The following is a 25641-nucleotide window of genomic DNA, read 5'->3' as shown; positions in this document are numbered from 1 at the left end:
AATATATAATAATATTTAGAGAATATCATGAGTTAATAATTAAAAGGGTATATTTTATTTTTAAAACATTTGTCACCAAAACAAACACAATTTAAGAAAAGGAAAGAAAACAGAGATTGAGTAAAGGGAGGGGAAAGGGTCATAAATGAGTTTTTTTAAAAGAATAAAATAAAGGTATGACTTTCTAATCCTGTGGTTTGTTTTTGTGTTTTAATTTTGTTTTAATATTTTTAAATTATTTTGAATATTAAAAATAAATTTTAAAAAATAAAAGATATATTATTTTAATATATTTTAAAATAAAGAATACTTTAAGAAAATATATTGCCGCATTACAAAGCAAGCTCTCGGTGCAAGACATGGAATGCGTGTAATACAGCTAAGAAGCCAACGAATAAAAACGTGCGATCCCCCAAAACATCTTCATAAACGCTCGCACTTTCTCTCAACCTTCCCAGGAACCATTTTGATATTTTTCCAAACCCATAAAAAACCCTCGCATCACGTTCAGCTGATTTCACTCCTCGCAAACTCTTTCCCCAAGGTACTCTCTCGGAGATTCTTCTGTGTGTTTCGAGGGTTAGAGTTTCATTTCATGGTTTATGCCCTTCATTTCTCAATCTTTTCTGTTCTTCATGTGATCGACGTTTCATTTTTCATATATATATACGAAGTTTGTAATCATAGAGTGTCTGTCAGTCATGCTGTTTGGATGAACTCTTGTTAATCATACAAATTGTTTAAATTACTCATTTCCTTTTTTATGCTGTCGAATTAATAGTTTGTTCGTCTAGATTCATGATGCCTATAAGATTCTTGAATGTATTTGTAACTGCATCCCTCTTAAAAATTTGAATTCTTATCCTTGAATTGTGATTAAAATTGTTACAAATACTTATCAATATTGTTGTTCTCTATTGACACGCACGTAATTTCATGTTTACATGATCTACGCAAAATAGAGAACTAAATCGCTGTTCTTTCTTCTTCTTCTTCTTGATCATTTGATGAATTACTGAATTCCATGGTTGGTTCAAAATTATATATTTAAGGTTTTTGGATCGGATCTGTTAATATTTTAAAAAAATAAAATTGAGAGATGGGATATTGGTTCTGTTCGTAAAGGGAATTGGGCCTTGCCAAAACATAAATTTAGGCTGGAGATGACTACTGTATTGACTGGTAGATTTGGAGTTTCGTTGTGTTCATAATGTTATGGGTCGGGAAGCATACGATCCATGTCAGTTCTAAATGAAATGATACCGAGAGCATGATGTGCAGTGTCATGCAATTTACTTTACTATTGTTCCAGTTCATTATTATTATTATTTTTTCTTCCTTCTTCTTGGAATTAACTCCAGTTCTTTCTTATGATACAACTGCAGAAAATACAAGCATGGGAAGCAAGGCGCCAAGCTGGGCTGATCAGTGGGGTTCAGGAAGTTTCAGCAAGGAAGATGATGAGAAATTCATGGCGAAGATAGGGCATAACAATGGTAACGCTAGCAAGAAGATGGCGGAGGTCAAGGCAGCAGCTTCAACAGGACTCGACAAGGCCAAGACAGCTGCCCAGAAGGTAAAGAGTGGAACTTCGGTGGGTATCAAATGGGTCAAGAACCAGTACCAGAAGAAGACTTCAAAATAATTTGTACAGTTCTGAAAAATGGCATACTGGAATAGGCTGGATGGTGACGGAGGGGTTAAACAAAAACATAGACAGGATGATCTACAAATCCATGGAGATACATTTATTTACGATATTCCTTTCTTTTTTCTGTTACAATGAAAAATGTTTTTTTTTTTCTTTTTAATCATTATGCGAAAGATCCCTTTCGAACTCTTCAAAATTCAATTAAGCCGATCTCGAGTTATTTGGTCAGATGCCATCCCTGTAATTTGATTTCTTGGACTAGCCAACCAAACTTCCATGTCTTGTGGCCAGTTGGTGACAGTTTTCAGCAGAAACAGGGCAAAGCAACGTCGTTTGGGTTTGATTTGACAGAGTAAAAACTGTACAAGAAAATCATCTTCATTCTTTTTCTAAAGAGACCTTGTTCATGCATCAATGTAAAATAACCAGTCAGGCAAATAATCCAAAATCAACCAGAACACAGGGAGAACTGCAAGCATCTACTCAGCGCAGAACTGACATAAACAGCCATGAACGCAAATTGGAGAAAAGTGATTTACTTAATATAGACAGCAAATTATCCAACGATAAAAGGTAAAGTCAGAGACCAGTGTTACTTGGAGACAGCAGCAAACAACCGAGGCAGTAAAGAATTTACAAGTAATCTAGATTCTTCATTTTTTTATTTTTTTTGCATGGCTCGAACACACAGATGTGCCGTTGTAGCATTTCAATAGACCCCAAATGTGTTCTCACCACTGTAGCTCATGTAAAGGAACCCATCTTCATCCTTGTTTTCCTCATATATTGCTGACATCATGGCAGCTGCAGCAATGCAACCAATTTTCAGGTCACAAGATCCGTAACACAGGCAATGATCATAACTTTTTTAATCAAAATACACTAAATGTTATCTCACCAGTTGGTGGTAGAATGTTCTTCACGAAGATGAAAATAGCCTTCTCTGGACTGAGCTTGATCCTTTTTCGGACCACGTACACGAATTGGCCAACAGTGAGATCAGCAGGAACCAAATATCTACTCATCCCAAAGTTACAAATTAATTTCCATTATGACAAAAAAAAAAAAAAGTAGCGAAAAAATGTGAAATATACTAGTTAGCACACATCAATACATCTACTAAGCACCTTCCAACCATGTAGCAATACCTAGAGTGAGATTTATGTTTCTCATTACCATTTAGCTAGGATGTTAATACATGAGCACATAAGCTTTGATCTCACATAAATCACGTGCCATTTATGTAACCTAAGCATGATTTAGAACACACAGCAACAAAATAGGCGCCAAAGGGTATAAAGCCCCAAATCTAACAAAGTCAATTTCAGGGTCAATAAATGTAAGGGTGAAGGAGTAACATGTAGAAACTACTCCATTCTAATCCTTCAGAACAGAAAATCAGACTCTGCATATGACCAATATACATGATATGTCAGCATACAGTCACAATTACTCACTTAACAGTAAAATAACTCTACCAAAAAGAAAATACTAACAGCTATAATTCATGGTAATAAAAAGTTTGGAGGGCTAACTTTTTCTTGTCAATGTCAGGGACATCACTCTTCTCAGCCCTTTCCACAATCACCTACAAAAATCAATCACTTATATTAGCTTCAAACTAAAGGACATGCCGTCCGAACACACAATAAAGGGGTTAAAAACAAACATACAGGAATTCTATCAGGATATTTTTCTCTGATGCGAGCAGCTTCTGCCTGCCTCCTTTCTGTCATCCATCCATCCAACATAACACAATCTTTAAATAATTCCACAACGAAATCAAAATCTAAAACCTAGATGAATCGACTATTCAGGATTGAAACAGATCACAACAAAAAAACACAAAAGTCAGGGTTTATCAGAGAAATATTTGAATACTAACCGAGAGGATGTTCCATCTTGAACGAGCTTTTAGCCATCGCGATGATCTGCAATTTCTTTTCTTTTGAAGATGAAAAAACTTATTCCGGTCAATTTTAAAAATAAATTGCTTAAAGAAGAAAAGCAGAGTAAGATTATAACGTAACGCACCGAGATTGCGAAGAAGAATTCAGAATTCGGATCCGGAAGGAAGGGAGAGAAAAAGAAGGGGAAATAATAGTAATAATAATAGGCTGCAAGCAAAGGGAAACTTCTTCACTCTTATTATTTTGGTTGTCTATCCTCTACAGTCCTTTGTGTGGACCCCACGTGAATTCAACATAGACGGTGTCGTTTATAATTATCTATTTATTTACGGCCTGGATCTGAAATAAATTGGTAGTTGCTAGTACTTACAATATAACTTGTGGTCTATGAGAGCTGCGCTACTAAGATATTTTGAAAAGACTCTTTTTGTCTTCTGTGATTGTATTTAAAAGCGTGATTCGGTATATTTTATTTAAAAATATATTTTTATATTAGTATTTTAAAGTAATCTAAAAAAAATTAATTTTAAATTAAAAATAATTTAAGAATAGAAATACATTTAAAATAGCATTTTATAAAAACAATTTTAATAATTTATTTATTTTCAATTTTTTAATTTTTTTTATGTTGATATAAAAATTTATTTATTTAAATTTATTTTTAAATAAAACATACTTTAAAAAACATCTAGTTTTTTCGGGAGGAGTTGCATCAACCACAAGATTAAAGAATAGGAAATTAGGAATCATTATTGCTGCATGGCTTAAAAGCTCCTAATCAAATCCACCAACTTTTGGCATTGCTAATCGACACAGCAGAGTTTCTACAATGGATTCTGGCCTCTGGGTAACAGAATACAGAACATTTCAAAATCGAATGAGAGCTGGAAAAGCCACCGCCATGACTTGTGTTTATTGTTAGCTTGATTGCCCGTCGAATTGTAAACTTGCAAATCGGCTTTCCTGTGTTTCAAAGAATTGTTTAGTGTTCTTGCCTCTTCTGGCCGCTTCTGCGGTCTCTCTCCTTAGCTAAAATGGAGAAGTCCACGATGTAGGGCATCTGCTCCCTCACACACGTGTGAGCAAGGACGTGAATGTACATGCATTTTCTCTCCCTCTCTATTAGGCGTAATATGACATGGTTTCTATACTCAAAAAAATACAGAAAAGACTCGAAACACCTGATTCTTCAGTGCATCATCTTCCTGAGGTTGGAAGAGCACTATCACCTAGAATGTTGCTCTCCACAAAGCCTTCTCACCTTCCCCACACCGCCGATGGACCTCCTTAATCCTATCAGCAGATCTGCAAATCCCACTGCAGCTCCAATCAAATGACGCAACGCAGATGTTGCCAGCCTGTGCCTTCCACTCGCAATCTGAGGAAACAAGTGGTGAAAAATAATCAGAATTTGAAACATGCTATCTCAGTACTTGCACAATTCCATTCTGCTTTGGTCCTGGCAGAGACTAAGGTTTAGAGCACATGTGCTCGAGGATGGGTCAGTAATCCATGTGGAAATCTTATTTGTTATAAATTTGCAAATAGCAACTAACAGGAGGCAACAGAAATAAATGTATTTGAGAATAGCCATATGAGGCTACTGCATATTCATTTGAATAGTGATCGTGGCAGTACGATAATTGTCACTATCATAACGAGAATTCCAAATTGTAAATCAGAAGCATCAATAGGCTGCATAGGATTTTCCATCATGAAAATATTGATTTTTCTGGGAAAATCCTATTACTTCTATGTCAACTTTCAAAAACACTATGCTGTACATGATAACTTCTCCAAACCTTACAAGAAATGGTAACAAATAATCACATCAATCCAATATTTCGTGGTGCATAGTGTATTCCTTCAGGGTGTAAATATTGAAGTGACAGAGGCTCAACCCCAACTAATGTTTGACATGGGAAAACTCAGTATCTTCAGCAAGACAGTAATTGGTGGGTTCTATAAATTGTATTAAAGTCTAATTCAGTCCAAGAAAATCTCTTCTTCTTCTTTTTTAACCAAAGTGTTCCAATATTTCAAGTTAAATATAGCTTTACCAGGTGGAGTGCCGCAACATAGCCTCCGATCATCAATGTGATCCACATCAAGTCCAATAAACCACGACCCCAGCGAAACATCCTCATTGGCATACTTGTGCAGAACATGTCTGAAATAATTATTTGCACAAGAACCATCATTAATGTAAGGAAACTATGGGAAAAAGCTTGAAGTTTAGATCCAGGCACAATACTCCATCATCTCATGTTACAAATAAAGAGGAACTTACTGGTTTATTGATATATACGTAGCCAGATCTTTTGAAATGGCATACAGCTGCCCAGTAGCATGCCGGAAGTACTTATTCCCAGCCTCACCGAATTTCCAGTACTCGGGTTCGTGGTACCTCACACCCCTGTTCAACAAAGTGACAAGTTAAGAATGTAGAAGATGATTCCTTTCCTAAAACTTTTCTGACAGAATGAATCCAAGAAAATTTCACTTACTTTTGATTAAGGACAGGACCAGATTTCATGCATCCAATATATACTCGAGGTTTCTTTCGGTGTCTGACTAGAGTTTCTCCAAGTGTTGCTGCACCAAGTAGCAAGAAAATGGACTTAACACAAATTATTAGAAAGTAGAAGCTATGAACAGCAATTTTCTCGCATGAATAAAACTGATGAGATAATTCATGTTAGTTGTTGCATTGATCCTAGAGGATATGAAAGAACCTAAATTCTTCAGATGGTGGAATATAAAAATTTTTATACGATTATAATAATCCGAAATCTTTTCCAGTTGATTTTTTATTCGGAAAGAGGGAAAAGAATACGTCATTAAACATCTTCAGATAATTATATACCACTAAGAATGGAGTCACTACACATTATATGTTGACCTACCTATATTTACATGGACATCATCATCAACTTTGACATAGAAATCTGCATCCCACGAAGCAACAGCAGTTGCAAAATATATCTTTGTCTTGGCTGACAATTCAAGATACCCTTCAACATGGTCCTGCTCATATTGTAGCAGAGCAAACATGTGAGTTCATAGATTTTTCTTTTCCTGAGTAGGCATGTACTTTTTCTTCAGAAGTGAGCAAGTGTTTCATTAAATAGGACAGCAATAGAATTGGAGACAAAAGCCTTACCAGTCTCAAGAAATCTCCATGCTTTCTGTCCTCTGCTTCAATGGCTCTGTCCAAAATGCCTCCTGATGTGGCACTAGACAATATAAAATAATTTAAGTTAAATTAAATTCACAATCAAGCATTTTCAAAGCTATTAGCTGTCATGAAAACATTCAGAGAGCACAGGTTTAATTCAGAAGTTTTGATTGTTTTCATCCCCATATATGTATATTTGAGAACTGAAACCATATGCCCAGCCTACGTAACTACCTCTGAATAATTTCATTAACTTGTGAACATTGACTCGGAGAGATTGACATAGTAGAGTGACTCCCGGAAAATAACTCATGCTATATGATACCATAGACTGAGCATTTCGACTTATGTTAAAACAATGGGAGTACAAGTTACTGCTGAAATTGTATTTCTATGGGAATCCAAATGCACCCAAAACCCTTTGCAATTATTGCAATGTTGTAGCTTACTCTTCGAGATTCTTTCAGTGCCTATAGCTGACATCAGGATAATATGGATTCTCAAGAGAGATGACATTAATTTGGTCACACAAAGCAAATGGAAGAGTTATGCAGCCTTAAAAGATTGACAAAATTTTGAATTGGTGCATATTAAAGAATCATCCTAACCTAAAAGCTTAAGCTATTAGATGAGGTCCCAAAAATAATTTTATATTCCTCTCTAGTAGGTTTATGGGTTGCCCTAATCATCGAACACATGATGGGTGAGCAAAGATTCAAAATTAAGGCCAAAAACATACACTCAACAACTCGGACTAACATACACATACTCCATTGCAAATTACACGCACCCTTATCCAGATCATTAAAGAGAAAAGAAGCCTGACTCACCTATGACCAATGACAAAGCGAACAATGATACCCTTCTCTTCTTCCAGTTTCTTCCTTTTTTCACCTATTTTGCATTAAGGGGAAAAACAACTTAGTCAGCAATGAAATCTCACACAGCAATTAAAACAGCATAAGAATAAGTATGGACACAATTCAATGAACCTTGTGGCAACCATGTAGCGCGAATTGAATCTCTTCTTTTGCGGCTGCTAAAAGCTGTATTAATTCCAACAACCATCAAATATCTTCTTTTCCCAGATGACCCAGTCCTCTTTAAGTCCTCAGACAAAGGAGAGCCACTGAGTATGGACTCCTGTGCTGCCCTTGCAGCAGCTAATTCCATCTCTAAATTTGAAATAGTTTTGTCTAATGTCCTATATTCAATTTACAATAGTAAGCTTGCTGTTCAGGATGCCTTCATACAAATCAACTATGATATGTAAGCAGAATGTAGAACAATTACTGGGCATAAGCTATACTTACTGAATGGCATTATGAGTTTTATAAACTTCCCCAATAATATCCTTAGAGTCACGCTTCACTTCTTTCTGATGCAACTAAAGGGACTCAAATCAGATTTCGAACAACAATAATTCAGATGACTAACATAAAAGAATGACGAAAACATCTTGAAATGCTTGAGTCTAGCCACCAATTAAAAACATGAAAGGACAAAGAATTTATCATGTCATAGATAAAGATACCCACAATTTCATCACCACAACCCTCTGAAACTAACTTTAGACTTTCAGCTTCCATTGTAGTTGTACGAGTGATGCCTTTAGGCTCGGGAACTGTCCACATCCTGCCACCATTTTTCCTCGTTAACATTCCATCACAGATTAAGTGCCAACTAGAAGTTCCCTTGTTGAAGATTTTTGCAATTTCTTTAACCGATAAATAAAGATAATGATGCAAACAAAAATAGAATTTACTTGCAGAACCACAAATGTGCACACAACTATCGAACATATACCAGAAACTTCGATGATTTCATTGCTATGAAATTACTTCCGGAGAGATATCTAGACTGAAGAAAATAATCTATGTTTAGATTTGAAAAAGAAGGAGAATTTACAGTTAAAGAGTTTTCCTGGGAGATCAATGAAATGATTACTACAATGTCATGAGGAGTTTCTAGTCAACTATCTCCAACAAAAAAGAGCAGTCACAACTACCAGATACTAAAGAAGGATTTATGGCAATGACAGCAGATGTCGGTAGCCTTCTTTCCTCTGGTGCACAACCATGCGGGAGCAGGTTGCATAAAACTGGCGGTAGTTTTTAATGGAAGCACATGGATTTCCAACAAATAAACCACATTTAAAACCACGACCTTAAATAAAATCACATGAACAGTAGTAACAAAGAAAAAATTAATTATGTATTGGATGATGGAGGCAATGGCAGAAGAGCATGAAAATTCCTGAAAAGGAATGAATTCGCAAAGGCTTGAGATAACAAAATTCTGATAGTAATAGCATTGAAGAAAAAGAGAAAGTCAATGCATCATTCGAAAGTCAATGCATCAAAATCCTAATTTGCATAATTAGATCTACCTCGCTTTAGCTAGAAAATAAAGCCAGAAATTGTATGGAAAATACAAACTTGAAAACTGGTGAAATATCAAACATTCTTAAAAAAATGAAAATCAAAGCATATTTTTCCATTAAACCAGCCAAAACATGCCTACGATCTATTCAAAAAAAAAATCAACAAAACAGAGATCTTAAAAAAAACAGCTTGTACCCATTTCATAAAAATTAGAAACTTAATCAAATAACCTCTCCAAGATTGCCACAGTAGGCAATTCACATGAAAAACAAATGATTTTTTTTAAAAAAAAATAAACATACCTATTGTTGAAGAACACTCCAGCACAAAAGCAAGCTAAGCAAAAGAACAGGGCCCATTTTTTTGATATAACATTTTTAGAAGACTGCTGGTCTCCTCTGCTCTTGAAAGACATTTCTTTTCCTTGTTATTTCTATCTGGGATTTCCAATTCTTCCCTTGTATTTCACAAACTGAAAGCTATCTCAACAAAAGCACACCCATATGCAAGAAACACAGACAACAGCAACCAAATCAAAGAGCCAGCTGAAACTGAAAGCTCCCTCAAGAAGTAGTTAGAATTTCTTCTAGGAGTACCAGAGCTGTGAAAGAAAGCTCTGTCCAAGATTTGAAGCAAAGAAATGTGAGAGAGAAGGAGTAGAACAAAGTGGGTGGTCTGGTTTTTTAACTTGTCCTTGTTTTTGTTCTTTACTTTATCCTCCCAGCTAAAGCTTTGCAGTTTGTAGTTGTTGTCGTTCTTTCTCTCTCTAGAAAGTATAGAAGTACACTTCTCTGCTTTGCAGGCGATGGTAGACCTCCTAACTACCTCTCATCTTATACCAAATTACCACACCACCATCTTCTACTCTACTGCTAGTTTTTCATTTTATTTAATTTTGTAATCCACTATCAGTATTTATTAATTTACCTGAAATGGGATTATAATTGTTTGGTAATGTAATAATAGTTGATTTTTAAAATATTTTTATTTAAAAATATATTGAAATAATATTTTATATTTTTTAAAATTTATTTTTAATATCAATATTAAAATAAAAATAATAATTTAAAACAAAAATTAAATAAGTTTTTTAAAAATATTTTTTAAACACAAAATTAAACAAAAAATCTAATAGTCTACATCAGAATCTTAATGCCCTGTCAGTTTCTTAAAAATAGGAATTTTTTTTCTATTAGAATAAAGTTTCTTTCTTTCTTTGAAAATGTTAATGAGAATAAACTTTTGTGAAAAGGAAACTTCAACTTCTAAGCTGCCATTTATGGGTTCAGTTTTACCAAGAGTATATTTATGTATAATCTCAAATAAATAAATAAATAAATATTTACAACATCAAATATTTATGTATTAATATAATTTTTAGTTTTACCATACCATCATCTTGAAATTAATAACGATATAAATTTTTAATAGTCATTATTGTAGCTACCGTATAATTTGAATTTAAAATCATAATAATAAAAAAAATTTAATTTTAAAATTTTATCACTGAACCATCTAATAAATAATAATTATTTAACATTATTTGAGAGCTTTAAAAAGGTTGGCTACTTGAATATTTATTTTTACAACATAATGTCGGTAAGAGGCCTTTTTCATTTTCTTTTTTAGCCCTGGTTTTATTAAAATATTGGAGTGATTCTTTAACAACTATGTTAGAATTCAAGGTTTCAAAAAAAAAAAAATTAAAATAATGAAACATAAATATATTATTCTAAAAAAATCAATAACAAAATTAAAACACAAGATCATCGGGCGAAATGAATTTCTTAAATAAAAAACAATAAGGAATAAAGTTGTTTGTAGTTCACCTCAATTATACAAGTGCCCAAAATCCTCGTTGAGCCGTATAAAATGTATACACATTGTGTGTGTGTGTGTGTGTAATGAGAAACCAATAATATCGCCAATAATATGTATAGTGTAAATGTCTCATTTATTATATGAGAAAATGACATTCCCATATCTCACCAGAAAAGGAGGAGAATCAAAGAACTAGCCGTCCATTTTTATAAGGCTATAATAGATGAGAGAGATTGTCTCGAAAAAGATAAATTATGATACGAGTGTTTGTTTTTATAGTGCTATCATGTTTTTGGAAAAATATAATTTTTTTTACATTAATTTTTTAAAAAAATTTATTTAATTGATTTAATAAAAAATAAATTTTAAAAATTAAAAAATATATTATTTTAATATTTATTTTTTAAAAAAATATTTTAAAAAAATAACTATAATCACATAATTAAACACTAGGCCGTTTGGAAGTTCTTTTCAAAAGTGCTTCTGGAAAAATTAATTTTTTTTTTTTGCTTTGAATTAATATGTTTTTAATTTTTTCAAATTATTTTGATGTACTGATCTCAAAAATAATTTAAAAAAAAATAAAAAATATATTATTAATATAATTTTTAAAAAATACTTTGAAATATAACTATAACCACACTTCTAAATACACCTTCTAGTTCAGTTGCCTGTGGTCCTCTAGATTGAAGAGCAGCACATATGCTCAAATTGACAAACCCACCGAACCTTTTTATTATCTTTTTATCGTCACATGGTCGAGATAAGGTAGATTCCTCTAGAAATGGAAATTAGAACCTGAATACTTTATATATATATATATATATATATATATATATATATATATATGATTTCCATATAAATGTATTGAAAATCATATTAATACATAAAAAAATAAAAATATACAATGTTTTCGATAAGATATATACATCGACTTTTCATATTAAATTATTATTATTAATTAAAAGTTATCGGTTCGAGTTTTATAAATTCTAAAATTACTAGAGGCTTACATGTTTATTAGTTTTAGAACTCACAGAATTAGTTAAGATACATATAAATTGATCTGAATATCAACATTAATAAAAAACACATATTATTATTGATATTTTAAATATACATAATACATATGGACAGTCTCCTCCTCTTTTGCATGACCAATTCTATATTAACGCGAGGATTTAACGTACACGGTTGACCTAATTTTTGGAACACCTTTCATGAATGGAGAATCAATATAATTTATAGATTAAATCTTTTTCTGCTCGTAGTTATCATATTTATTTTTATATTTTAAAAACGTTTTTGAAAAATAAAATGATTTTAATTTTTAACATAATGTGAAAAAAGGTTTTTGCTTTTTGATGACGCCAAACTTACAAAATATGTCATTTCACTGCTAGAAAATTAGGAAAAAAAATAATAAAAACATAAAAAAATAGTAATTTAATCATTATGATGGAATTGCAAATGAAAATTCCGCTAGTGGGCTTAAGATAAATATTCAAAACACACAATCTTCTATTCTCCTCATTTCTTCTTCTTCATTTTGTAACAGCAACCTCTCTCCCATTTCATTAATTTCGCGTGCCCCCTCACAATTCCAGCCACCTAACCTGCCGACCCCAACACAGCATCTTTATTTCTTGGGTTTTTTTTTTTTTTTTTTTATCAAGCTTCACTTCATTAAATAAACAAACTTATTTATTTATTTTTTAATTTAATTTATTAAGATTTGTTTGTACTTTGTAGTATTAGCAATTTATTTGTATATTTAAGTTTTATTTGTTTTATAATAATATTTTATTGTATTAATGCATTATTTGTATTTTAGAATTTTTTTGGGGTTTGAATAAAATTGATTTAATTTATCATTTGATAAACCGAGTGTAATATTATAACTTAAATGTGTTAGAATTGAAAAAATAATTGGTACCAATTATTTTATGGTTAAGTTTAAATTTTAGAGAAAATTAATTTTATGTGGAATTTATAATAATTAAAGGTATTAATTTAGGTTGAATAGTAGGATATAAAGTTTGATAGGAGATTGTTGCAAAAACAATAGTAGGATTATATTAGATGTCCAACAATGGTTAAATTAAATGTCCAAATAATGTTTCTGTTGTGGTTATAGGTTTATTATGAGTAATTAATTATTGGCTAGAGGATCATAATAAATAAATAAATAAATAAATAAAAATCTAATAGAAATGTTGATGGAATATTATTTTCAATGTCAATTAAATATATTGTCGACGATTATGTTAGTATTAGAAATTACTAATAAAATAAAAACCCTGATATACAAGCAAGTTCTCGACAATGTTATTCTATTAACAATTTATAGTATTTTTTTTAACTAAAAAATATTTTTTATTGATTAATACTTTTAAAGGTAAATAAACACGTAAAAATCTAGAAAATTATTTTAAAAAAGCCACTTTCCATGAAATAAAAGAGGTATATATACTTGTCCATATGTTTTCAAAACACTATTTATGTATTGCTAAAAATATTTTCCAAGCTCTTATCGGTGGTATTAAGAGGGTGGATCTACTTGATTTCAGGGATCCTTAATTAGTGATGATCTTTAGGAATCTAAAGGGGCAACATTCCTTAACTAGTGATGATGTTTAAGAATCTAAATTAAAGAGACAAGAATAGTTGAGTTCGTTAGATAGGTCACCTACAATTTCGAGAGCTACTTTTCTTCTTCTACACTACAATGATTAAGTTAGTAATTAAATTTGCTGTCAAGAAGTTTGGAAGCGAAACATTTAGGGTTTCGACAGAAAGCGAGATCAGAGAGAGTTCTTGCCAAAAAAGTAGTTCTTTCATTTGGTCTCGCGGAGGTATTTCTATCCTCAAACCCACAATGAGGAGGTGTCGGAGTAAACCTCCCATTAACCATCGGAAATGAAGAGATTCAGAGGACTTCGTCAGGTTTGCAAGACTATAAATCTGCAATAGTTGCTGTTGGTGCCGACCGCAAACTTGTCTCAGTCGTGACTCTAGAGCTACTTGTTTTTTCAGGTTAATTGCTAGTTAGTGTCCTAGTGAGCTTATGTGTTACTCGATTAATTTTTTAAAGTTTTAAAATTAATAATTATATAAGTTTTCAGTAATCCTGAAATTTATGATATTTGAACTTGATTATCTCTAAAATATAAATTTCAAATTTAACCAGTTAAATTAGATCTTTTAAAATTAAAATCTAAAATCACTTGCATAAGCATTAGGATGCTAATATTTAATGGTGGGTACGATTTGTCTCTAGATATGTAAAGATCTTGATAAATGGATATATGAATGCCTGTTGAAGAGGAGGGATAATCACATGGTCCATCTTTAATGTTAAAACTTTTATTAATGTAAGAGAATTTTATATTTAAAATTCAGAAACGGGTCCATTTACGAATGATTGTGAGCAAATTTATTTTATTTTTTAAAATTTATTTTTAATATTAATATATTAAAATGGTCTTGAAGCATCAAAATAAAATTAATTTAAAATAAAAAAATAAAAAAAATATATTTTTATTTAAAATTATTTTTAAAACACAAAATGAAGATAGCTCCAAAGCATACTAAGGGACATTATGCTTAGTTAGTACAACATTCCATCTAACTATTTTTAGCCGTTTTTTAATGGGAAAAAAAAAAAAAAAAAAAAAACACGTCCAAATTATTTGCAAGAATCTTAGCATAAGAGTCTGCAATTAAAAGTGCAAAGGGCATATTAAGTCTTGGAAAGGATGGTCAAGGACACGTGATTGGATCTAGCAGCTTGACAGGTGGCAAGTTCCCATTGAGAAGGCAACCTTACTCTGTCCATTAGTCAGGTGACATATAGCACCTTGGCTCACGTGGCACCTGTAAGAATCTGCATGCGACAGGGCTCCCTTCACAAGCTAAGCCTGACACGTGTCAGTTTCAATTAACATGCACTAAATTTGATGACACACCAAGCATTAAGGCGCGGTGTCAGTGGTCGGTTTGTACTAGTTCGATAGGTCTTCGGAATATATATATATTAAATTAATTTAATTAGTGAAATTTTAAAAATTTTTTTTAAATTATTATTTTAAGCTTACAAATTTCAAAATTAATATAAATTTATATAATTGTTAACTTTAAAACTCATAAAATTAGTTAAAATAAACACAAATTAACTCAAATATCCATATTAATAAAAAACAAAATTAAAGATTAGAACCCATATTTTATGTATTGATGGATATTAGTGTGAAATTCAAAAAGTAGTCCTTTCTCACTGGGACTGTTGGAATATGTTTTTTTTATAATGGAATGCTATGTAACATGTAGTTGGATTTTTGTAACCAATCTCGTAATTCATTGCAATTTTATTAAATTAAAAAAATTTACTTCAAATACCTGATTGAAAAGCATAAAATATAGTTTTTTTAGCATATTTAAATTGCTCAGACCTTCATAAGAATACATTTGAGGTTGTTCGAGCTCCCATGAATTGATAGAAAGTTTCCATAAGTTTTTCCATAGTATTTTTACATAATCTAGGATTTTAGGTAAATGGAAGAGATATTTAAACAAATTCAAATTTAAATTTAAAAGATTCTAATATGATAATTTTAAATTTAAATATGAGCAAATCAAGGCAATGACAATAACAATTCCACCTCCTAAAAAAACCTTGCCCTAAGGGTTAGGGTAAGTTGTTTTAGCTGATTTGTTTTGAAGTTGTTGCGCTAATTCTTCCAAAAAAATTTTATTGAGTTTGATGGTGTAGTTGATGCTCATGCTGCTATTCACTCTTGCATTTGCTTCAATAAATTGTGATATCTTTGTTTCTTTTATAATAAATTTACTGTTATAGTAATCGGAACAAAACTGATAATTAATTAGATCAATAATAATAGTTATTTTATTAAATTAAAAAAAAACTCGCTTCAAAGATTTTATTAAAAAAAAGAAAGATAAAACATATATACTTTCTGAACATATTCAAGGTTATCCAATCCTTTTATAATTTAATAGAAAGTCCTTACAGTTTTTTTTATATATATATATAATCTAGAATTCTATAGAAATCCAAACAAATTTAAATTTAAAAAATTCTAACATGGTAGCTTTAAATTGAGAACTCCTGGCCATTGATGTACTTCTATTTAAAACATGATTCAATCTCATATATATATTTTGTAGATTGATGGATCACAAATCCCAAAAGTACTCTTTTCTTATTGAGATTGTTGGAATATTCTGGGATGTCGTGTCATATGTAGTAAGATTTACGTTTTGTTTCACATTAATCCATGCTCTTGTCTAAATTAAGCTTAATCTGTCCATTCAAATAACATGACAACATCCACTAACCCAGATATTGCATGCAGCAGCAGCAGCAGCAGCAGCGCTGCATTGCATCTGATAATATATTTACAAGTATTTTTGCTAAGAAGGTTAACATATTCGTATCAAGATCATACAAACAAATATTTAAAAACAATTTAATTGAGACGAATGCCCAAAAGAATATATCCCCATAATTTCTTTTCTTTTCTTTTCTTTTAGTTAAATGTTTTACAGAAAATCAAGATTTACTCAGTACGTAGTAATGATACTGATGGATGAATTGTTGCAATATTGTAAAATAATAGATGTCGTCCCAGTTCCGACGAACATGGCTCGATCTCCATGTTTGGACTGGTTCATACTGGCACACGAAGTTTGCCATTGGAGACACAGATCACAAGCTAGCATTGGGTGGTAACATGAAGCTGGGATCATACGAGCTGGACTGCCATTGATGATGACCTTCTTTTTCCTTCATTTTTATCTTTTTGTGTGTGGGTTAGGCATAAAATAACCAATTGAAAACGCTTCTTCAACAAAAGGCAAGCAAGCATGTGGCCATAAGAAAAAGAAAATGAAGATCCTTGATTAAAAACACATGATGTGGGGTTAGCCATACTTCTTTAAGGTCAATATTTCTTGGCATTAACCTACCTAATTGCATGTATGCCCAGTTGCAGCAGCCCTATACTTCTATGTGGCTGTCAATTAAAGTGTTTATATATCTGGCTTTACCAATCAAACCATTAATCATCTCAGCCCCAATGTGTTCCCGGGTTGCACATGTCAATAATTGCGGCAAACTATTCATTTCTCCTTTTCTTTTTTAAATAATAAAGTAATTTCTCATTCTAGTTGAATACATGTTAATTTCTTAATATTTTATCCTAGACTTTCAAATCAAGTCATCTCACATTTTATATATATATATATATATATATATATATATATATATATATATATAGAGAGAGAGAGAGAGAGAGAGAATTCTATAGTAAAAATTATCATAATATATCAATATAATTTTTTTATTTGTTGGTATTTATGTTTGTGTTTGTATTTGTTTATTTTTTGATATAATATTACTATATTTTATTTTAAGATATTCTTGCAAGCTGGACAGATAAAAGACTTTTGTGTACAAATCATGCTATTAATTATGTATGGTGATTTAGTCTAAAATCTTACCTAAATGATAGGTTATATATAAACTTAATGTATATTAAAAAATAAATCGGATTCAATTACGATATAAAAAATAGATTGGAGAATTATATAAATATAAATCTTTAGCTGTTAATATATATATATATATTTTTTTTAAAAGAAGAATAGATCTACAAAAAAAATGAACACCACACCAAACATGAAACATAAAGATTTTTACGCATAGAGGGATCTCGCTATATATATATATATATATATATATATATATATATATATATATATACACACACCCACGTATATTTAAGGGTCCCATTATAGATACATACCTATATTAAAGCCAAATTGATCCCAATACAATTAATTTTCTTGTATCAATTGAGATTTCTAATAAATTTTATTTTCTTGCTCGTAGATATGGCTAGCACAGTTGATGCATACATCTCAGACACTGTTCAAGAGACAGCACGCATTTTTCACAGGTTTGAGCTTGAGAAAGGAGACTGGCTGAGGTGCCTTGCTTGCGAAAGGAGTCGTCCCGTCCCTGTCGCTTTACAACACCACATGCTACCCTGCTTAAGCAATCCAAAGCTGCCATTGCACGAGACCATCTGATAGTTGTTGCAGGTGCTTTGTCAAGAAGAGAATACTCAGACGTCGCTGGCGATATCAGCTCCTTAGACTTGTACGGGAAGCAAGAGTCCCTCTAAAATTACAGCCACCAGACTGACAGACAGACAGCAGAATGTGTAGAGCTTGCCAATTTCCACCTTCTGGGCATGAAATAAAGCCACTCCTCATGTTAAAGAAGTGAAAGAATCATCTCAACTCAATAGCTTAAACTATTAGTTGAGGTTTCAATATATAATTTATATTATTCTCTAACACATTTTCTTAAGTGAAAGCCTTTTGAATTTAAAACTTGCACAAACCCACATTACCCTGTACTTGATTTTTATCAAATAAATGGGGATGATGAGATTCAAACTTGTGACCGCTTGGTCGTAAGGCTCTGATACCATGTTAAAGAACCATCTTAATCCAATAACTTAAGCTGTTAAGTGAGATTTTAGGATATGATTTATATTATTCTCTAACACACCCCCTCAAGTAAAAGTCCTTTGAACTTGAAACATGTACATGCCTATTTTACTATGTGCTTAATTTTTATCAAATAAATAGAGATGGTGAGATTCGAACTCGTGATCACTTGGTTATAAGGCTCTGATACAATATCAAATAATTATTTTAACCTAATAGTTTAAGTTATTAAATGAGATTTAGAATATGGTTTATATTATTTTTTAAGAACTCGCTCTCAAAATGTTCAAGCGTTGGACTTCTGATGATAAAAGCATGATTGCATGTTAATGCCTTGCTTTAATTCTTGTTTACTCTGTACTGCACAATAGTACTTTAATCAGCTTATACCTTTTGTTCTTCTTTCTTTTTTGCATGCAGCCGAGAAACTCAGATTGGACGAGGCTAGCTACTCCTTATCTAGATGTACATATATATAATTAGAAGCAATGATTTCATAGAGAGACAAACACTAATAAGATAAAAGTAGTGTCCTTTGTTTCCTTTTCCCTAACATTATTCCCTTCATATAAAGTAATTCAGCCTCTTGTTTAATTACCTACTTGAGTTTTGATTTTGAGCTTGTGTCGGCTAATTCTTATGCCAAATGTACTTGTTTTATTAGATGCCAGGTTTATGTATTAGGAACTACAAGTCCACAGCCTTTGACAAATCACACACACCCAAAGAAAATAAGGGTTCTTTCTAATGTTTTTTTTTATAGATTCAATCAGATTTGGTTGTTGTATTAGGAATTCATTTAGTAATTAACAATCAAGAACTAGAACCTTTGACAAATTAAACACATACACACAAAGGATTTTATTTTTTTAATATTATTATAAATTTAATGTGGTTTTGTGTTATAAATCGCTCATGAACTTCAAGCGATTAAAAAAATCCAATCATATCCCAAAATTTGATATCTTATATAATTATTTAGTGTTTGAATAATGATTAATCAAATTTTTATCTTAATATTCCTTTTTTCATAACCCACGGAGTAGATAATTAATGTTAGAAATCTCGAAAAATCCTTAATATATTATTAATGAGGGACAAATATTCTTAACAAGTCATTAATAAGCTTAAAATATAAAAGGTCTTTGGAAGACCTTCTATATATATATATATATATATATATAGTTGTAGGATAATGATTATACATGAACAGTTTGTATTAATAGATTTAAGATAAAACTTAGATCAATTAAGTCTAGTGTTTAACTAAGTATATAAAAAAATAAGTCTAGCAGTTTATTAGACTCATATTATATTAAGCTCGGAACATGGCTAAGCCTAAAAATGGTGGCTATGATAACTTGCCAAACTCATATTGGCTTGAACTCAACATATGACCAAGTCTAAATATATTAGATCTAACAAGTTGCAAGACTTATGTTGACTTGAGTTGAGTACATAGTTAAAACTAAGTATATTAGGTTTGATAGTATATTATACCAAACAACACCTTAAACTCAACATATAATTAACGCCAAGTATATTAAATCTTATAATTTGACACGTTAATAAAACCTTAATGTATGATTGATTTCAAAACTTTTGCCCATCTAAATCATTCAATATATTTAATTTTTCTTTTATAATAGATATTTATGAAGGTTGAATTTGAACCCGAGATTTCACCACCTTTTCTGTTAGAATATCATCGAACTACAAGTGCATTGATGATTCCAAATATCTCAATGGATCTAAATGATAGTAATTCTTTTTTCTTTTTTCTTTTTCCAAATATCCATTATCTAGCTGTAGCGTCAAAGTTATTATGTCTCATGGTCTCTCTTACTGGGCCTTCATAAATGCCAACATTGGTGCCCATCCCAAGCGGCCCTAGCAGTAAGCATCCCACACTATGGCCATGACCACATGCAACATGTAGTCTCTGCCATTCCGTGAACCAAGACACCAGCTCTGTGGTGTGGTTGGTGCGGTACGGTGCGGTGCGGTGTGGTTGGTGTGGTGTGGTGTGGTGTGGTGTGGACGCTCATTATTGTGACACAACGAACCCCAAGCACTCTGCTTTTCGTGCTCCCCAGATTAATGGAGATTGGAATTGAGACCATTTCTTCGATGAGCAAAAATCAACAATAATGGCATAACCAAGTTATTTTTAGACTGAATAAAACAAACAAGGACAAGGCAAATCATGCTCTTATTAAAGAAATTAGACGGAATCCTTCTCTTAAATTTCCTGCTCGGACATATTGATTACCTTCTTGGCATCATCACTTCTGCTCGAAAATCAACTCTAGAAGGCGGCAATGGTTTAAACAAAACCTCCATGATATTACTCAGAATCCCTTTGTCAAATGGATTTTGTGACTCCGTGTAGCGTTGACGGAAATTCTCATAGCCTGTCTGCCTCAAAATACACAGAAAAATAACCATCAAAGCTAATACATACAAGCAATGCAGATAAACTGATGGATGCAGATTTTGAATATATACGACATCATCTGCTATTGTATCTGGTTTGAACACTGTACCAGAGATCTTCATTCGAAAAACTTTGAGGAAAAAAAAATGGATATGTTTGGCCAACCTGATTTCTTGCAAGCAGAAATACATGGAAGATTGTAAGGCCGCCTAAGAACAAGATAGTAGCAGAGCTAAATGATATTAGTGCCAGAGTTTCAGGACTGTTCTTCAGCATTCCAAGCAATCCAGTGCCAGTTCTGAGCATTCTTTGGTGGATTCTCCAGCAAGAGAAAGCAAATACGTACACAAAGAAAATCAAGGCTGATATGATAAATGTTAGGTAAAATCGATAGTTTCTCTGCAAAAACAAAGATCACCTTTCAGAATTCATGCATGCAGCACTGCAAGGGATTGAAGTTTTGGTAGTGTTAATACCAGTGCAATGCATTGGCCGATCCACGGGCAATGGTGATCAAATTTCTCGACACAATTATCACAGATGGCGCAATGGCAACTCCGGGGAGGCCTAAAAAACTTACAAATGCGACAATATTTTAGTTTGAGTTCTACCCCATTAACAGTTACCCTCTTTCTCCTGGTTCCATCGCTCGTGCCAGCAGTTTCCTCGATAGATGATCCATCATTTCTAGGAATAATTCCTGGATCCATTGTACTAACCAGAAACAGGTTGACCAGAACCTGTTTTCCCAATAAAGATAAATAAATAAATTTGATCCTTGCCGAGTAATATATTAACTACTGCTAATCTTATCAAATGAGAGGGACTGACAGTTACTGTTAAAATCAAGGAAAAGGCTGTGATAAGACCAGAATCGTGCGGCAAATCATCCTCACTATACATGGCAAAAACCCAACTTGAGAGTATTATTGAAACAGTTGTCAGCAGCAATCCCCTAGGATCCGGGCCACATATGAGTCGTCCATGGAAAAAAAACACCTGCATGCACAAAAAGTCAAGCAGCAATCACTTTTAGCAGTACAGACTGCAGACAGATTATACAAGGTGATTGCTAAGTGTTAGAGATTGTTGAATTCGAAAGTGAGAACAAGTGTTGGAACGTACATTATTCCCTGGCCAAACCTGGTAAGCCCTTGCTATGTCTGGATCGCCTGCACAGCCGTATTGTCGTAGCCACAGATCCTCAACAAACCTCTGGACTGCCACAAGATTCTGTCTTATCGTGTCCATAAACGTAGCCAACTTCATAGCCACTTTGTTCTGTAAACCTTGAGTTCTCTTCTCTGTGTCGTTGTCCCTGTTTGAAGCATGTCCAAACTGTTGTGCTGGTGGTGGACTTGAAAGAGCAATGGGTTCCACCCCAAGATCATCTTCATCATCAATCCCTTCCACTTGCGAAATATTCACAAGTCCCTTCATTTTTGAAATCTCTTCCGTCCCCTTTTGTTTTCCTGGAATGGAAACAAATATGATCCAAATAACTGAATTTCGAAAACTGAATAGCGGTTACCGGCTTATAAAGGAGTTAATTGTGATTGTCCCTTTAGTTTATCATAACTAATTAATTAGTCCCTATAATCTCAAAAATAACTAAATAACTTTTTTAGTAGCATTGATCATCCTCATTTTGTTAGGTTTTTTTTTTTTTTTTTTTTTTTTTCCAGAAATGCTTTTCCATCCGAAGCTCCAAGATAAAGTGAAAGTGCAAAATATCTGTTTGTATCAAGGTGTCTTGTCTTGTCTGTTTGTATCAAAATTATTTTTGTTATCAATCTAAAAATATTTAGAAAAATTAATTTTAAACAAAAAAAAAAATTCAAATTTTTTTAAAAATATGCCGTTTACATTGCGTTACCAGAACCTTAATTTCCATCAACGTAGATTTTAATGCAAAATAAAAGGATTGAACTGTACAGATAATTAATCCTTCAAAACAACAAATGCAGCCATCAAGTTCTTATGTTAGAAGTGGCAAAATAGGACGGGGCAATTGCTTTAATAGACATTCCTCTTCTTTCCAAGTTAGAAAATAAGGACTCTTTTATTTCTTTTTGATCAATTATCCAAGGAAAATGCATGCTATATTTTCTGCTAGACCACTACTAAATTGATCCTGGAGGTTCACAGGTGAGGAAAACCCACTAATGTGGTTGAGAAATCGAAATCAAAGATAGTCGAAGAAATGAAAAATCCAGAAATTATTATTAGTTTTAGATTTTCCTGTTTAGTTAGCTTCCTAAATTTAGAGAAAATTATACTTCATTCTGACAAATGAATGTTCTTCTTTCTTCTTCAAAAAAAATAAAAATGTCACAAGAATATTTCAGCTAAAGAAAGGCGGGAATTTTTCCTGTGACCTTTTCATTTTCTTTGTACACATTTCAATTTCTTTCTAAGCCAAGTTCTACATTTACAAAACTTGAACATCAGCAGAACTCTCTGCCTTCCCCTGCAACTCTCGACAATGTGAAGAATGTCTCCTTTAAATGATGTAATAAAGCTCTTTACCTGCAAAAGGTCAACTGCTCCATCCTATGAAGTGGTGATCTGCCATTAGAAACAAAATGGGTGAGTACAAATCTTAACAGAAATTTTGATTGTCAGGTAGTTGCGCTAAATGGAAGGCAAGAGCTTACCTGTTCCAGCAAAGCATTCTACAGTGCCAAATATTGAGACCTTTGATCGATGCCGTCGAACATGAAAGTCCCCACCATGGGAACAAATTGTTTCGTTATGAGCTGTAAAGAACAGGAAATTTGTGATCTCCTGTAGCTGATAGCATTAAGATTAACTTCAAATGGCCTAGTTTTAAAAATTAAGGCAGCCTACTTTTTTATCAAGAAAAACTTAAATGTCGTGCAGTGTACTAGGGATATATATATATATATATATATATATATATATATAGAATGCAATAGCTTATTGGAAAAAGAGTAGCTGGTAGGTTTCTCAGGTATTTACCCTTCAAATTGCCCAGGAAAACTGTTATAATTAGCAGCAAAGCGGTCAACAGCTCGAAGCAGGATATAAAACCCCATGGCAACACTGCAACTCAAGTTAAAAAGAAATCAATGGTTATGAGCAAAACAAATTCCTCCCAGCTTGGCTAATATACAGTTCGTTTGTCTTATAATGTAAATCCCAGACAAAAAAAAGTTTTTTTATATATATTAAAGAGAGAGCAGTTGCGATGCGTATTGAAATTCTCCAAGATAGTTGTTAAATCAGGTTTCCCAAAATATGGGATTCCAACCATTATTGAATTTGGGATGAATAATGCATGTAGATTTTGCTCAGTTCCTGTGTTTTGCCAAGAAACATGAATTTTGATGCATCGATGCAATTTCCTATAAAAATTCACACTGTATTGGACAGTATATCTTACATAGGGCAAACAGCAGAATATTTGTCTTGAACTATGCAAAAGATAGTTTTGATAAAGTTATAGGGACATTGTTTATATATTTGAAATCTCATGTGTGTGCTTCCCTACATATTATATAGATGTACAAGGTAGAAACTGGTAAGAGAATATCATGTCTCAAAAACCGACAAGATTGTTGCAGGACAACGATATCTGAGCGGTAAACCATAAGGAGATCCTCACCTGTATTCCTCATCAGTTTAATACTTCTGTAACTCTGTTACTGCAGGATTGTTGAACTCATCTTCAATAGGTCGATACCGGCAAATCTATAAGGAAGAGTTTGAAAATGCTCGCTAACAATCCTTATCTAAGAACAATATAATCCATCTTGAAGAGGAAAAATAGCAAGCCTCCATTATGCACATTATGATGATGTAGTTGCTGAGAACATTTTTGGAACACGGAGAGATATGTTTTTCCAGAGGTCTCATCCAAAAGTTATATAACTCAACAATAATGCCTCGGAGAGAGTCTGTGTGCTATCAATTCAACAAGTCCCAGAAACTACTTGAATGTAAATGGTAGTTAATCGTAAACAAGATTAATTCTGATGAGAAGCACAAATATTAAGCTTTTAGTTAGCTCAATAATCATGAATCATAACAAGGATAAAGGCACTTCAGCCTTAAACAAAATAGCAGAATGATAATTGAAAATAACAGAGTAATGAAAAAAGGGATTGTATATTGCAGTAAGTATGTTTGTACAGAATGGCTAGCCATTATATAGAGACGGATTCGAACTATTCTAGGAATGTCAACTATACATTAAAATGATCCTAAGATCATGCTAGGCTGATCTGGTGCATTGATCCCGATCCACAATTTTCTTCTTAATGAGATTCATTTCCTTTTAACACTTCCTCTCAAGTTAGAGTATGAATGTTTATGACACCCAACTTGCTGAGATGTGTATGAAACGCTGGCGATCTCAATGGTTTTGTGAATAAATCTGCAATTTGCTTTCCAGTTTGAACATACGCTGTCTTGACTTATCCTCTTTGAATTCTTTCTCGAATTGTATGACAATCTAGTTCAATATGCTTTGTTTGTTCATGATAAACTGGATTTGCGGCAATGTGTAAAGCCGCCTGATTATCACAAAACAACTTTGCTGGTCCAGGGTGTGATACTCCCAAATCTTTCAATAAGTACCTCAACCAGGTAAGCTCACAAGCAGCTGCAGCCATGGAGCGATATTCCGCCTCCGCTAATGATCTTGATACTGTTGTCTGCTTTCTACTTTTCCAAGACACAAGTGATTTTCCAAGGAA

General features: G+C 32.6%; 3 protein-coding genes and 1 long non-coding RNA gene across 10 annotated transcripts; 1 reads left to right on the top strand and 3 right to left on the bottom strand.

The window, feature by feature from the left end:
• The first annotated feature begins 374 nt into the window (after positions 1–374).
• LOC118040367 (uncharacterized) lies at positions 375–1804 on the top strand. The gene is made up of 2 exons (XR_004686059.2): positions 375–544; positions 1386–1804. It is a non-coding gene; the product is annotated as an uncharacterized lncRNA (long non-coding RNA).
• Positions 1805–2171: 367 nt separating this feature from the next.
• On the bottom strand, positions 2172–3826 carry LOC118040349 (autophagy-related protein 8C-like). 5 transcript variants are annotated; one of them, XM_073404436.1, is made up of 6 exons: positions 3686–3826; positions 3537–3596; positions 3325–3410; positions 3187–3239; positions 2550–2668; positions 2172–2455 (listed from the first exon to the last, which is right to left on the bottom strand). In XM_073404436.1, the coding sequence occupies exons 2-6, from the start codon at positions 3571–3573 to the stop codon at positions 2361–2363; spliced, it is 390 nt and encodes a 129-aa protein (XP_073260537.1). In that variant the 5' UTR covers positions 3574–3596; positions 3686–3826; the 3' UTR covers positions 2172–2360. The 5 variants fall into 5 exon arrangements, with proteins under 5 accessions (XP_073260537.1, XP_034903162.1, XP_034903171.1 ...); XM_035047271.2 differs by having other exon boundaries at positions 3325–3380; positions 3686–3821; XM_035047280.2 differs by having other exon boundaries at positions 3325–3380; positions 3537–3591; positions 3686–3763.
• A 459-nt stretch (positions 3827–4285) lies between these two features.
• Positions 4286–9932, bottom strand: LOC118040334 (probable beta-1,3-galactosyltransferase 2). 2 transcript variants are annotated; one of them, XM_035047251.2, is made up of 11 exons: positions 9426–9932; positions 8278–8374; positions 8053–8126; positions 7732–7943; positions 7570–7633; positions 6725–6797; positions 6468–6588; positions 6069–6156; positions 5852–5977; positions 5622–5731; positions 4286–4939 (listed from the first exon to the last, which is right to left on the bottom strand). In XM_035047251.2, the coding sequence occupies exons 1-11, from the start codon at positions 9536–9538 to the stop codon at positions 4791–4793; spliced, it is 1227 nt and encodes a 408-aa protein (XP_034903142.1). In that variant the 5' UTR covers positions 9539–9932; the 3' UTR covers positions 4286–4790. The 2 variants fall into 2 exon arrangements, with proteins under 2 accessions (XP_034903142.1, XP_034903151.1); XM_035047260.2 differs by having other exon boundaries at positions 8053–8117.
• Positions 9933–20639: 10707 nt separating this feature from the next.
• LOC118040373 (probable protein S-acyltransferase 6) lies at positions 20640–24744 on the bottom strand. 2 transcript variants are annotated; one of them, XM_035047305.1, is made up of 9 exons: positions 24549–24744; positions 23903–23986; positions 23578–23679; positions 23450–23488; positions 22046–22392; positions 21752–21919; positions 21397–21660; positions 21086–21319; positions 20640–20901 (listed from the first exon to the last, which is right to left on the bottom strand). In XM_035047305.1, the coding sequence occupies exons 5-9, from the start codon at positions 22358–22360 to the stop codon at positions 20752–20754; spliced, it is 1131 nt and encodes a 376-aa protein (XP_034903196.1). In that variant the 5' UTR covers positions 22361–22392; positions 23450–23488; positions 23578–23679; positions 23903–23986; positions 24549–24744; the 3' UTR covers positions 20640–20751. The 2 variants fall into 2 exon arrangements, with proteins under 2 accessions (XP_034903196.1, XP_034903202.1); XM_035047311.1 differs by having other exon boundaries at positions 22064–22392.
• Positions 24745–25641: the final 897 nt, after the last annotated feature.

This window comes from Populus alba, chromosome 14, assembly GCF_005239225.2.
Source record: "Populus alba chromosome 14, ASM523922v2, whole genome shotgun sequence".
Taxonomy (NCBI): Eukaryota; Viridiplantae; Streptophyta; class Magnoliopsida; order Malpighiales; family Salicaceae; genus Populus; species Populus alba.
The sequence above is the reverse complement of the archived record's forward strand: the minus strand, read 5'-3'. Positions and strand labels throughout refer to the sequence as shown.